The following is a 15,897-nucleotide window of genomic DNA, read 5'->3' on the forward strand; positions in this document are numbered from 1 at the left end:
GCTACAACTAAAGGGAGGCAGGCCAGGGAAGTTAACAGAAGCAGGAAGTTTTTGAAAAGCTTGGGAGAATTTAATGGGCAGAGGAACAGGGGACATGCAAGAACTATTCCACTAGCATCATCTCCCCTGCCCCACCTAATGGAAAGGTGGAGGACATAAAGAGGAGGAGGGGCCAGCCCCCATCTTGCCATTATATGCTCTTTAAATCTCCCTCACCCCTTCTGAATTCTGTTATATTCCCTGCCATTCCCCATTGACTGAGGGGGAGCGGGGAGCATTGGTATGGGAACTAAAGTCTTCCCACTACTCAGTGATGAGTGTAATACGTAAACTGTGGTAATAAATGCTGTATAAATACCTACAAAAATATTAACTAATAATCGTTTTACATGATACTAACTTTTTAGTCCACACATAGTCAACCTAAATGTCTTATATTAATTATTAGAAAACCAGAGCTGCTGTTTTGTTTTTGGTTTTTTTAATTATTAAACTTTGCAGTTTCTTCATTTATTTACTTTAAACCTGTCATCTTGGCAATATACTGTGGAACGTGAAATAAGAAGCAATCTTACACAGAGAATCACAGCTATTAGACATTGATTGGGCCTATTCGGTGATGCAATCTATTGCCTTGGAGGCGCAAGGTAGTTCTCTACAGTATCTTCTCCAGTAAATCATTCTAGCACTGAGATTTTCCTTGGTGAACAAGCAGATCTTGTGTTTAGGACTTCATTTTGATATTCTGTAATTTAATCTATGATAGCAAAACTTGTCCACATACACTTTAGACCTAAACAACTACACTCTCACTGGAGTTTACACCCTTTAAATATTAGTAATGGTTATCATATTCCCTCCTTAGTTATAACTCTGTCAAACTATACAAAGTTATACATTTCTTCAAAATGTATCCCTCCAGCCCCTATTCAATTTTTGACGAGTTTTATGGTATACAACCAGTAACTTACCTTCCCAATATTTCCAGTAATTCTGCTATGCCATTATGATGTTCTGTTTCATAAATAAACCTAAACAAATGAAATACAGTTTTAGTCACTCAGTATTGACTATACAGAAATATATAGACCTGTCTCCAAGACATGACTTTGTATCTATCTGATGTTTCATGTAGCGTCAGAAAAATGTGAAGTGGAAAATTAGTACTTCAGACAGTGTACCAACATCTATATTCAGCAGGCTGAAAAACCCATTTTTAAAAATATAGTATGTACAAGTCAGGAATATATTTGATTGTTTTGGATAATTAAATCTTTAGAGTTGCTTTTTTGCTGTGCTTACAAAATGATCTATTGATAGCAGCAAAGAGTCCTGTGGCACCTTATAGACTAACAGACGTTTTGGAGCATGAGCTTTCGTGGTTGAAGTGGGTATTCACCCACGAAAGCTCATGCTCCAAAACGTCTGTTAGTCTATAAGGTGCCACAGGACTCTTTGCTGCTTTTACAGATCCAGACGAACACGGCTACCCCTCTGATACTATTGATAGCTATAATTAGCCACTTTGAAAGCTTTCATTTTTAAAATTTACACTACTCAAAGGTCCTAGGACTACACGATACTCGTGTTGTTTTTGCTTCCTTGCAACATCTGTTCTGTAGCTGAACTGCATGCCCTGCACGGTAATGCTATCAATGGCATATCCATCTGTACAGAACTGGCACAGTAAGTTACTGTTCTCTAACCACCTACACTGAAGAGAAAAAACGAGCAAACATCCTTGTGCTTTTCCAGTTGTCACATTTTATGCAGGAGTAATGATCAAAAACTGAATGCAGTCAAATTATATTTTAAAATTAAGACAATACTGAGCGTGTAGCATGATGCTGTAATTTATTCTCCCATTTCTAAGGCAAATGGATGTGAGATGGTCCAATAATTCCCAGATACCGACCAAAAAGATATCTTTTGCACTATACATTTATTTGCCAGATGATCAGTAATAATAAATAGGACAAGTCAAGCCTTCACATTATGTTTTCTCTTTTGGCAGAAAGGCACAATCTGTCCATTTTTTGGGAAGTTTTCCAAAACTATAAAGCTCCACGTTTGTCCAATTCAACACTTGTCACAGAATTTCATCAATAAAATTTAGAATAGAAAACAGTTTCCCATTTTTAAATATTTTTCGAGAATGGATTCAAACCAGTTTGCTTTGAGTATTATTTTCCCCAGAAAAAGTAACTCAGTTCAGATAAGAACATTTTCTGCCGAAAATGAAGTTGGTAGGAAAATCCTTTTTATTTGATAACATTAATTTCATTTAATTGTTAAACACCAAAACAAAGAAAATATTTTAAAAAGTAATAAATACACAAGGAAAAACTTTAAAATCCATATCCCAGTATCAGACAGACACATAGTTTTAGCTTATGATTCAAGGAAGCAAGAAAAGAAACTCTGCTTAAACCTGGCCTGAGAGTTACACTGAGGACCTGCAGAATCATGCCAAATATGAGCAAAGTAAATGTTTTAGAGGGGTGTACATTACATTAAAAAATGTACATATAATTATCTTTCAGTTAAGTTCAGGGATTAAGAAGTTGAAGGAACTTGTTTGTAAACTTATTTTTCTCCTTAGAATTTTATGCCCAGAAGTACTATGCAAAATTTCTATACAGATTTGTTTTTATTGAGCTGGAAAAAGACTTTAGTTTCTATGTCCTTGAGAATTCAGTTGGTAGATAAAGGCGGCTTCTTGTTTATACTTTGCTGAAAAGGGTGCTATCTATACTATAATCTAGATTTCACTACAGCATTCCTTATGTACATTTCAGAACAGAAGCAGAAAAGTGAAAAAAATTCCATCTATTGTTTCTACAAACTAAAAAAAGGTGAATGGGCAGAATATTTGTAACCCATTCAAAAGACGTATTAGAAATGACTAGATTTGAAATCTTGGCTTCCATTACATTAAAACACTGCCAATGCAGAACAAAAATGGCAGAATAAACCTCCATTAGTATACATTTCAGATATATTGTTTCATGAAATTGTGCATTCCAGCATTAACTTAATCAAAACCCACTATTGGTTAAATAAACTGTAAGCAAATTTGCATTCCCTTTCTGTCTTTTCTTGAAATCCTTTCCCCTGAAACAAAACTTAACAGCACTTCGTCTAAGAAAGAGTGGGATTCCGTGTCCAAGAACCACTGCATGAAGACAGAGAAGATGAGGCTTACTCGCTATTTTTAGGCAGTTCCTCAGTTCCTTTTTCTAAAGGAACATTTTTCTAGCGATAAGATACCTCTATACCTGAACTGGCAAAAAGCTGTTGTGCAGTTGGCACCATTCTCTTCAAAGGATCACATGTTCGCATTTAGGAGGAAAAGTGTACAAGGGGCAGAGACACAAGAAAATGTGCTAGATACAAGTAACTGGATCTACAGAATATTGTATCTGCATACTGGATCTACAGAAAAAAAAGATGCATCAAATCAGATGGCTTCAAAAGCTGAAGTCTGTGGAACCTGTACTGAGACCCTATTGTGCAGCAAACTGCTTACTTGCAAATGGAGTAGTGATTAGTCCATATTTAAGTATATATCAATCATATCCTGTCTAACATGAAGCCCATATATGCCAGCTGTTTGCCCCTACATGCTTGGAAATCCACTTAAACACTTTAATATCATGTCACACTGAGGTGCTGATATAGGTCGACTAAGTTTGGAAACAGTCATGAACTGTGTTTCCTGTGAAAAATTTCAGGGTATGTAAATATGGCTTTCCCCTTCCCTCCTTAAAATTCCTTCCAAATTTCTAAAGCCTTCTCCAACTTTGCTTTTTGAGAATATTCTACATGGTAGATTACTGCAGTAGCAATGCTATATGGAGCAACTTACTAACAAGCCAGATTTTGCTACCCTTATCCATGAGCAGTGCTCTGCAAGTATCGATTTCAACAGGGTTTCATGGTAGTAAGTTTCTACTCAACAAGAGCAAGGGAGGCAAAAACTGGCTCTATGTTTTTGTGGTGGGTTGCTATTGCTGCACTCAGAACTGCAACCCCACTGAGTATGTCTACACTGTAATTAAAAAAATATGGCTAGCCTGTCCAGCTCACTCAGGCTCGCAGGGCTTGGACTAAGGGGTTGTTTAACTGAGATGTAGATGTTTGGGCTTGGGCTGGAACCCAGGCTCTAGGACTCTGAAAGGTGGGAGGGTCCCACAGCTTGGGTTGCAGCCCAAACCCAAATATCTACACCACAAATGAACAGCCCCCTTAGCCCGAGGCAGCTGGCACAGGCCAGCTGCAGGTTTTTAATTGCAATGTAGACATACTCTGACCTTCTGAATTTACATCTGTGTTTATTGAACTGGGGTACGTATGTGTGCATGCGTGTAAAGTTTGGCCAATGTAACAATAACTATGAGGGGATCACTATCCATTTACTCTAGTGGTTACTGCCACAGACAATATAAACATTTTGATAGAGTTTTTGTAAGTGTTCAGGGAGTCATTATTTTTATTCTAAGCCAAATATGCTGGAGGCAAAAATCCAAATAAGCAACGTGTTCTGTTTCCTAAAAATACTCTCTGGATTCCAGAGAAACAGAAACATTATTGTCAAGTATCAGAGGGGTAGCCGTGTTAGTCTGGATCTGTAAAAGCAACAAAGAATCCTGTGGCACCTTATAGACTAACAGACGTTTTGCAGCATGAGCTTTCGTGGGTGAAGACCCACTTCTTCGGATGCAAGAGCACTTGCATCCGAAGAAGTGGGTCTTCACCCACGAAAGCTCATGCTGCAAAACGTCTGTTAGTCTATAAGGTGCCACAGGATTCTTTGTTGCTTTTACAGAAACATTATTGAAAACAATACTGATATAAATACTTAGATGACAAGGTCTAATGTTTATTTAATTGAAATCTAGCATACAAATGGCTCACTATAATGGATTCAATTTTTAGTAGTATATTTTAGGTTACTCCTCAACCATTTCCTTAAGCTTGTGAATTTAGATAACCAAATCAATAATGTTTATAAAGTGAAGATAGGAAGGAAACTCAGGTAACGGTGCAATAATGCAAATAGGCATAATATCCGTTAAAAATTAATTGTGTACCTGCAACACACACTAGGGCAGAACATTTCAAAATAGCTCAGCCTCAGTTCACCAACCTTCCAATTGGAGCTGAGTTTGTGCCAATCGGGAAGTCTGAGAACTTAAAACTATCCAGTTATGAATACTGGATATATGATTCTATATTCAAAAGAAAATTAATAACCCTGATTCACAACCAAAGTGGTAGAAGCAAAGACATTACTGTTATTATTTCTTGCAAGAGCAAATACACTTTCGGCAACAGTACCACTGCAGTGCTTTGACGCCGATTATCAGGACTACCCCCAATTGGACATCTCTTTTCCTTATGCACCTCAAATTGGACTTGCTTCCCTCAGAAATGGAACTTGCCCTTTGAAATGAGTTCCTGCACATGTATTTTCTTCACTTCTGTTGCATCTCTCTCTCCAGGAGATATGTATAAAACTGAAACAAATGTATCTACGTTCTATGATATTACAAATAAATAATTATAACAAACAATCAATAATATGCACTGCACTCGGTAACATGGCACTATCATTCAAACAACTCATCCCTGATAAAGCACTATATAAAAAGTCAAGCTGACACAAAACTGATGTAAATGTAGAATCTCAAATGTACCCAAACTGCAGCTATAACATTTATCACATGCTATACTTCCCCTGATTTGGATCCCACTGAGAATTGCTAAATTAAACAGATGCCAATATTATTAGGCACAAACATGTTTACACAGAATGAAATAACTAAGATTTTGCTAATAAGGGACCAAAAAGTCTAAATCACAGTATCTAATCATATGTAAAAGAGCTGTGACATACCTATAAAATATATTATTAATTTGTTTCCTGATGTAAGCTCTTAGGCCTAAGAATTTCCCATATATTCTGTGAAGAGTAGTTTTAAGAAAATCTCTTTCCCGAGGATCTTCACTGTCAAAGAGTTCTAAAAGCTGTGAAAAAGAAAGATACATTTTACTCAAATCTAATGCATTTTAAATCAATTTGGATTTAAAGCTTGAAGATATATTCATTTTTACCTCACCTGCAATACAAACTTCTGATCAATATATTTCTTAGCTACATTAGGTTGGAAATCTGGAGATTCTAAAAATCTTAAGAAAAATTCATAAACAAGCTGAAAAAAAATCCACAGAGAAATAACATTAGTTTTTTGACATATATTATATTTTTGTAAGCAGTACAATTACAACTCAATTCTGACACTTAAAAAAGAAACTTCCTAGTTCAAGATAGTATTATACATGGTTTTTATATCATTTTACAGCAAAAGTAATACTACAATTTGGTGCAGGGAATGTATGTCACCAGGTGCTGTATTTTCTAACAGTGCTACGTTCTTTAAACTGCAGAGGATTCCCAAATACTACATTCCTGAATTAATTTTACTTCATACCAATAGATACTGATCTAACATCCATGGTGTTCAGTAATGCATATTTTGAAAAATCTTTTACTTTTACTTTGCGCTCACATTTTTCAAACATCTAAAGCTAGAACCTTGCCATAGATAAATAAAAACAAAACATGAATAGTAAAAATAATCAACTAAAGCTCACTTTAATCTTTACTATTTAATTAAAATCATATGTTTCTACTGAAACAAGCAACAAACTTTTGACCTCTAAAAACACAGATTGATTTTCAATGTAATTTTCTTTTCAGTTGTTTACGCGTTAATATCTTTTGGAAGATTAAAACTAATAATTTCAAATTACACAATGTAATTTCAAAGACTGTCCAGCTCTTAATAGTAACAAATCTATTTTTGACTGCAAAAGATCATTTACACTAGTGTGTTTAACATACAGTAGGAAGACACATTGTGTAATACTATTTTGCAATAATTTAGTTACTATTTAGTCAAATGAAATGAGGAGATTGCTAATTACCTGTAGGTGAGGCCAGGCAGCTTCTAGAGTTGGTTCATCTTCCTCTGGATCAAATTCTGCCCCGGTTGGATTAGAAGATGGTGGTAATGTTCGAAACATGTTAACTGCAAACTAAAATCACATGTATCTTTAAGAACTCTGAAACAATGGAATTATTTAAAGATGCTTACTGAGATGAAGATTCTTTATAAAACAAGTATTTTAACTAATACCACAGAAGTTTATCATTTAAAAACTGGTATTTAACTCAACTAATGCTTAACAAAAATGATTAGCTACTCAATTAAAACGTTCTTCTCTGTAGATTATAGCGCACAGAACATTTTCAAGTCATGTTTCAAGTCTAAACATTCAGAGATAACCCTGTTACTACAGATATATTTGGGAGCTAATGATGTTAGAGAACATTTTACAGAGAAAGTGTTTACAAAGAACTATAGAATTGGAAGCCAGAACAATGGAGATTAAATAAATGTTCACTCATATATGCCCTGTTCCAAGAAAATGTCCCCAAAGGTTATTACAGAAAACTAACATATTACGATTTAAAAATTTGTTTACATATCTATAAATTCAAATATCCATTTATCACAATTAGTTACATTCAGTCACCTTCCTGTTTACTATCAATCACTGGCAAATATTCTAAAAAAATATTCTTGCCCTGAACATTCACTCCAAAATTAGTGTGTGGTCCCAAGCCACCTCCCTTATTTTCAAAAGATTAGAAAGACATGGAGATTCTGAATTGGTCTTGCATATTCTAGCCTAAAATTTAACCTCCTCCGCCAGATTAATAAGAATCTTAACTCAAAGTCATTGTACAATTGTAAGGGGGGGTGGGGGGAGGAATGGAGAGTGGATCAAAAGAGACCTGCCTCCGCTGGTTATTGTTCCTTTATAAAGCAGGGGCCCCTTGTTGGACAGCCAATTCCAGCACTTGAAAAAAGCGACAATATTAACCAATGTGGTCTCCCAATGGACTACCTTTGGTCAGTGGCCACTGTGGCCTCCCCAGGAGTGAAACTCAACCCATCCCATCCTACCCTGCAATATGGGCTAATAGTAGATGGCGAATCCTCCCTCCCTCTCTGTTTCAGGTAGAAGGAGAGCTCACTAACTGGAAATAGTTCTGGAGCCAAGACTGTCCCCATAGCAACTACTTCCATAGTCCAGCACACCATCTAAATTATGCCCTCACAAACCATATTATGCAAAAATATTGAGGCCGGTTGCAAGTGAACTCTGTAGAAAGGTAAGAAAAATTATACTAATTAAGTCTATCTTAATTACCAATAATGGAGAAAAAGCAGAAGTCACTTAAACTATTGAATAAATATTTCTGTTCTGTATCTGGGGAGAAAAGATGATGTAGTTATAGCATATTATGATAACACTCCTTCCATTCTAACTAGTATCTCAGGAGAGGTTAAACGGAAGTTACTAAAGCTAGACATTTTTAAATCAGCAGGTCCAGATAATAAGCATCCAACAGTTTTAAAAGAGCTGGCTGAGGAGATCACTGGACAATTAATGTTGATTTTCAGCGATTCCTGGAACCTGTCTGGTCTTCCAAAAGACTAGAAGAAAACTAATGTTGTACCAATATTAAAAAAGAGTAAATAGGATGACCTGGAAATTACAGGCCTGTCAGTCTCATACTGATCCAGAGCAAGATAATGAAGTGGCTAATAAGAGACTTTATTAATAAAGAATTAAAGGAGGGTAATATAATTAACAACAATGTGGATTTATGGAAAATAGAGCCTGTCAAACTAACTTGATATGGGTTTGTTTTTCTATGAGATTACAAGTTTGATTGATAAAGATAATAATGTTGATGTAACATACTTGGCACTTCTATAAGGCATTGACTAGGTACCACACGACATATTGATTAAGTAACTAGAAAGAGATAAAATGAACATAGCACACATTAAATGGATTAAAAACTGTCTGATAGCTCTCAAAATGTAATTGTAAATCATCATCAAAATGGTTTCTCTTTAGTGGGGTCCCACAGGGATCAGTTCTTGACCCTAGACTATAACATTTTTATTAATGACCTGGAAGAAAACAAAATCATCACTGATAAAGTTTGCAGATGACAAAAACTGAAGGAGTGTTATACAATGAAGGGGACAGGTCACTGATACAGCGTGATCTGGATCGCTGATAAGCTGGGTGCAAGCAAATATGCATTTTAATAAGGCTAAATGTAAATGAATACATCTAGAAATAAAGAACGTAGGCCATACTTACAGGATGGGGGACTCTATCCTGTGAAGCAGTGACTCTGAAAAAGATTTAGGGGTCATGGTGGATAATCAGTTGAACATGAACTCCCAGTGTGATGCTGTGACCAAGAGGGCTAATGAAATCCTTGGATGCGTAAACAGGGAAACCTCAAGTAGAAATAGAGAGGTTTATTTTACCTCCATATTTGGCACTAGTGTGACCACTTCTGGAATACTGTGTCCAGTTCTGGTGCCCACAATTCAAGAAGGATGTTGATAAACTGGAGACAGTTCAGAGAAGAGCCACAAGAATGATAAAATAATTACAAAACCTGCCTTAATGTGACAGACTCAAGGAGCTCAATCTATCTACCTTAACAAAGATAAGGTTAAGGAGTGACTTGATTATAATCTGTAAGTACCTACACCTGGGGAACAAATATTTAACAACAGGCTTTTCAATCTAGCAAAGAAAGGTATAACAGCTGGATAATCCAACAGCTAGAAGTGGAAGCTAGACAAATTCAAACTGGAAATCAGGCATACATTTTTTACAGTGAGTATTTAACCATTTGAACAACTTACTAAGGGTTGTGGTGGAGTCTCCATAACTGTCAATTTTTAAATCAAGATGGGCTGTTTTTCTAAAAGATATGGGCTAGTAATTATTTTTGGGGACGTTCTATTGGCAGTGTTATACAGAAGGTCAGATCAAAGTATCACAATGGTCCCCCTTCTGGCCTTGGAACCTATCAATCTATGAACCCTGGCATAGGAGAAACCTGCACTCCATTCCAAATACAAGATTCCTTTTCTAAGTGCAGAAGTGTTAACTTATAATACTGCTGTTGGGGTTCAACAGCCGCCAACTGCTCATTAAGATTTGAGATCTAGGACTAGACTAGAAGAGTCATCAGCTTTCCTCTAAATGCTTCCATAAAGATCTTCTCCTTTCCAGATTAAGGCCAAGATGGAGGGAGAAGAAGAAAACTGCCAAAGGGGGGGGGGGGGGAAGGGGGAAATAATTAAAAGAAACTGATTTCCCACAGGAAAAAAATCCCTTCCAAAAGGCTCTCTTGTATAAAAGGCTCTCCTGTCCTGGCTGCAAGCCCCGGCTGTGGCCCCGCTCCCTGCTGAGGTCCTGGGTCTTGGGGTAGGGGCGCGGATAGATTACATTATGGGTAAGGGGGGGGGCAGAACATAAAAAGTTTGGAGATCACTGATCTAAAGAAATACAAAGGATAATTTTATGTTCATACAGTACAGCCTAACAGGTATCAATTTGACCAAACTAATGGGTAACGGAGAATACATAGTAATGTGTGTAAATCCTCAAAATATGTCTGTATAGTTGGGACTCTCAGCCTCAGCAAATATAGAAAAAAGTATAATAGAGTTTAAACGAGTAAGGCATCATCTTTCCTTGGTGACTGCTTCACATAAGATTGTTCTGTTTGCCATCAGTATCATTAGTATGTCATTCCTAATGTGTGTGGAGAAGTATGGACCAATTTACATCATGACTTTAAATCACTTGATCTTTTTTTTTTAGAAAAATTACTGATTTAAATCAAGTTGAAGCTTTATAAAACTACTTGGCAAATTTGTGCTATTGCAATTTTAGATTAAAATTCTAGAATGGACTAAATTATAAACACCATCTTTTAAAATGCTGCTACTTGTGGGGTGGGTTTTTTTGAATTTTACAATACTGTTATTGATGGGGCTGGAAATGTGTATTGAAAATTAAAGCCATGATCCTGCAAGTGCATAAGCAGGTGTGTAACTTTACTCACTTGAATTGTACCAATGACTTCAGTGAGATTATTCATACTTAAAACTAAGCATGTGCAGAAGTGTTTGTGGCATCAGGGGGCTAAAATTGTATTTTTGTTTCAAAATTGGGGGTATAAAATCTTTGTCTCTTTGGGGGAAAAAAGAGCTTTAGTGTTAACCATGAAAAGTTTAGACTTTCAGTACACTAATGAAGTTAATGTGTATTGTTTTTTGTGCTCACAGGCCAATATTTTCAAAAATCATATTTAGACATCTTAGGATGGGATTTTCAAAAGCACCAAATGTATTTAGGAGCACTAATCCAATTGGCTTCAAACTGCAAACCCTGATGGAGGAGTATAAACTGATCAAAGCATTTGAGTTTTCTTGACTGATGGAAGTTCAGTATACTGGAAGGTGCTGTCAGTTGGGGCGAAAAAAAAAAGTGCAGACTATATAGTTTTCAATGTAATGTATTAAATGTGAACACTAATGCTTAATATTGACACTTTCAGTGTCAGCATTATTGATTTAATTGCTGCACATTTTAAAGTATGTAACAAGACACGTGCTGTAAATCACAAGAGTTGGGAATTGAGAGATTATTTGCATTACCTAGTCAAGGATCAGCATTATCTCCTCCAAATGTAAACAAACTTGTTTGTCTGAGTGACTGGCTGAACAAGGAGGAGGACTGAGTGGACTCATAGGATCTAAAGTTTTACACTGTTTTCTTTTTTAATGCAATTATTTTTTGTATGTAATTCCATATTTGTAAATTCGACTTTCACGATAAAGAGATTGCATTACTGTACTTGTATGAGGTGAAATGAAAAATATTATTTCTTGTTTTTTTACAACACAAATATTTTTAATAAAAATAAATATAAAGTAATCACTGTATGCTTTGTATTCTGTGTTGTAATTGAAATCAATACATTTGAAAATGTAAAAAACATCCAAAAATATTTAAACAAAATGTATTCTATTATTGTTTAACAGTGAAATTAGTCCTGCGATTAATCGCGATTAATTGTTTTCATCCCTTGACAGCTCTAGAATTAACCCTTTATAACCTTGAAATGTTTCACTGGTTTTTTTTTAAATATTGTGTTTGAAATCTTGAAAAATCAGAATAGGTGCCTTTGATCATGAACTATAATTTACTTATATTGTGCTATAGGTATGCCTGGTGATTTAGGCATACAAGATGATAGATGAAAGAGCTTCAAGGCAGAAACCTAACTGTCAGACAAAGGAAGGCGGAAGGGGATATATGCAACACAAAAATATCCCAAACTAAAAACCCTCCAAAAAAAACAACTCCCAAACAACTGTTCCCTCTTTCTATCCTCATTTACTTTCCTCCAGGCAAATATGCAAAGACAATATAAAGCATCTCTGAACTGGTTCTTGCACATCCTAAGAACATAAGAATGGCCATACTGGGTCAGAGCAAAGGTCCATCCAGCTCAGTAGCCTGTCTTCTGACAGTGGCGAATGCCAGGTGCCCCTGAGGGAACGAATAGAACAGGTAATCATCAAGTGATCTATTCCCTGTCACCCATTCCCAGCCTCTGGCAAACAGACTAGCAACACCATCCCTGTCCATCAACGGCTGTTAGCCAGGATGGACCTATGCTCCATGAACTTATCTAGTTCTCTTTTGAACTGTTCCTCTAACAGTAGGTGCAAATAAGTTAATATTCAAATCCATTAAAAAAAATTACTTCTTCCACATCATCTATGAAAAGGGAGCTCATCTTTTATATAAAAATCTATAATTTAATTGAACCACCAAAATGTTTACATGCCTTACTGAGTAGTCAAGTGATCCTACTGTAAGCCAGAAGCAGAGGAAAATGATTAGAAGCAGAAAATACTTCTGTAAGTGGACAAATGTAAGGAGAAGGTAAATTGAGTGCTTCTATCTTCCAGAAAAAGGGGATATATAAAGAATACTGAAAAGGAAAAACGTAAAACTGATCCAAGTGAATTAAGCGCACAAGCCAACCACCAACTGGCAGATCAAGACCAAATTCTGTCTAAAATTGTTGCTTCATAATCTTCTGTTCAGATTCTTCCTGTCAAGCATGTGGCTACTGGTCACTGACAGGAACAGGATACTGTCCAGACAAACCACTATTCTAATCTTGGTATGGTAATTCCTAGTACCTATCCCACCCACCCACTCTGTTTATGCCTGTACCTCATTGTGTCAAGCCTACATTTAGATTGTAAACTTTTTGGGTCAGCAAATGCATGTCTATATCTCAGAAGACCCTAGTGAACTCTTGGGTGCTCGAAAATGAACAGTCAGCATGGTTTCCACTGCATAACAGTTTTTGAAAATTGTTCCCTCTAAATATAGGTTTGACACAATGAGGGACAGGCATAAACAGAGTGAGTGGGTGGACTGTATTGAAGATGTCAAATGTGGTGTCTTAATTAAAGTATTTAATTCCTAAAATGCTGCATATAAATATACAGACATGACTGACCATCCTTAAGTGATGCATCTTTCAAACAAGCATGACTTAGTATTTTGCACTGGATAGCACAAACAGGTGAATTATTTTAGGCACATTTTAGAGATACTAACATGAGAACAGGGTAAATTACTTATCTGTCATGGGCAAGTCATCACCCTGGGGTATTGTGAGCTGTGGCATATGGATTTTGCAAGTCATTTAAATAAATAAATAAATAAATAAAATATTCTTCCATCTAAATGTTAGCAACAACAAACCATATGGGGAAATCAACAATGCTATCACTTGGAAAGCATATAACAGACTGACAGCTCCTGTGGCACCCTGTAAAACCATGACATTTATGACAGAAAATATCATAATGCCAATATATAAATCCATGGTATGCGCGCACTTGGATATTGCATGCAGTTTTGCTAACCCCCATCTCAAAAAAGACATGTTAAAATTGTAAAATGTACAGAGAAGGGCAATAAATGTGATTAAGGGTATGGAACAGCTTCCCTATGAGGAGAGATTAATAAGACTGGGACTGTTCTATAAATCATGAATGGAGTGGAGAAACTGAACAAGGAAGTGTTATTTACCTCTTCACATAATACAAGAACTAGGGTTTACCCAATGAAATTAACAGGCAGCAGGTTTAAAACAAACATAAGGAAGTATTTCACACAACACACAGTCAACCTGTGGAACTCATTGCTAGGGGAAGTTGCAAAGGCCAAAAGTATAACTGGGTTAACGAAGAATTAGATAAGTTCATGGAGGATAGGTCCATCAATGACTATTAGCCAAGATGGTCAGGAATGGACCCCATGCACTGGGTGTCCCCAAACCTCTGGTTGCTAGGACCTGGTACTGGATGACAGGGGATGGATCACTCAAATTTCCCTCTGAAGTATCTGGTACCAGCCACTGTTGGAAGATTGATTACTTTTACTTTTAAAATTTATCCTATTACAGCTGCCATTGTGATTCTCCTGAAAATAAGTCCCTCTGGGTACTCTTTAAAAAGGATTAACTGATTTAAAGGTATAAAAGACAGGAATTCAAAAATTCTAGATGCTCTGACATTACTTAAAGCAAATATAGACCTTATTTTAATTCCTTAAGAATACCCTGCCTTTGTCAAATCATAAATAGCAACACAGTATCTCATCCATCTTCACAAAATAAGAGCATACCTGAATCTTTACCAAATGCCTGAAAAAACAGATGGACCTTGTAGCGTGACTTGAAAGTTAACATAATTGTGTTATTTCAGACAAGAAGCCTCAGAATGCCCTGACAACTCCCTCTCTTCTATAGCTAGGGAGCACCTGCTCACGTGCTCTTGCTGATTGCAGTTGCGGTAGTATTGTATAAGGAGCAAGGTGATGTCTCAAACCAGCAGATCCCAGGTGATTTAGGATTTTACAGGTTAAACCCAACATTTTTAATTCACCTGGAAGCTACTTCCACACCATCAAACAAACCAGATCACAGAGCACAGGTGTTGTGTTCCCAATAAGACACTCTTCATTCTGCATCAGCTTCAGCTCCAAAAGAGACTTAATATGTAGTCCCACATAGCGTTCATTATAAAAAAGTCTAATCACAGTGACAAAAGCATGAATTACAGCAGTAATCTGAAAGAAAAGGTGGTACATGCCCCTCTGGTCACATGTAGATGGAAAAAAAATGAACCCAGCCAGCTGCTACTTGGTCATCTTTATACAGCTATTGGTCCAATCAGACTCATAAGTTATGAACTCTAGTCACAAATGGCAGCCACACTCCCTCAATCATGGGTGAGATACAAATCTCCAACATAGATTTGATTGCCTAATCCAGCTCACCATCACTACTTTAGTTTATTCTGATCTGAATCTCAGCCAGCTTGCTTTCATCTATGCCTCAGCCTTCACCAGAAACTGAGTCAGATGCTCAATCACTCCTGCTGGGATTAGTGGAGATGGAAATAAAACTGAGTGCTATCAACATACCAAAGCACAGTAACCTATATGTCTTCACTAAAAAACCCCAACAGCCTATACAGACATTTAATATGCATAGTAGTAAGACTGAACCCTGCAGAAGCCCACATGCTTTGGAGTATGGCCTTGAAATTTAACAGGGTTCAGTCATCTTTTTGTCATGGATATGCCTTTTGCTGTCCCTATGAAAATCCATCAAGATTTAGCCAAATTATAAGACTTTGAAAAAACTCTCTGTTCAGCTGCCAACTTCTAACAAGTTTCCCAGAAATTCTTCAAAAAAATTCCATCCATACTGAGAGTACTTCATGAGTGAGAAACCTTTCCCTGCAATTGCTGCTTCTGGCTACTATGGGCTGGGATGCCAGGCACCAGAACTGAAAGCAGGAAGACTGTCTCTTTTCTTTTGTGCTCTCAATGCTGCTT

At 36.6% G+C, this 15,897-nt stretch overlaps 1 protein-coding gene across 2 annotated transcripts in view; it reads right to left on the reverse strand.

Moving 5' to 3' along the window:
• The window catches only part of PPP2R5C (protein phosphatase 2 regulatory subunit B'gamma), a 170,789-nt gene that overhangs the window by 61,403 nt on the left and 93,489 nt on the right, over positions 1–15,897 (reverse strand). For both annotated transcript variants that reach the window (XM_039534849.1, XM_039534850.1), the window contains 4 exons: positions 6,991–7,101; positions 6,123–6,215; positions 5,900–6,030; positions 972–1,031 (listed from right to left, as the gene is read on the reverse strand). In XM_039534849.1, coding sequence (XP_039390783.1) covers positions 972–1,031; positions 5,900–6,030; positions 6,123–6,215; positions 6,991–7,101 — 395 coding nt within the window. The remainder of the gene's footprint in view (positions 1–971; positions 1,032–5,899; positions 6,031–6,122; positions 6,216–6,990; positions 7,102–15,897) is intronic.

This window comes from Mauremys reevesii, linkage group 4 (assembly GCF_016161935.1).
Source record: "Mauremys reevesii isolate NIE-2019 linkage group 4, ASM1616193v1, whole genome shotgun sequence".
Lineage (NCBI taxonomy): Eukaryota > Metazoa > Chordata > Testudines > Geoemydidae > Mauremys > Mauremys reevesii.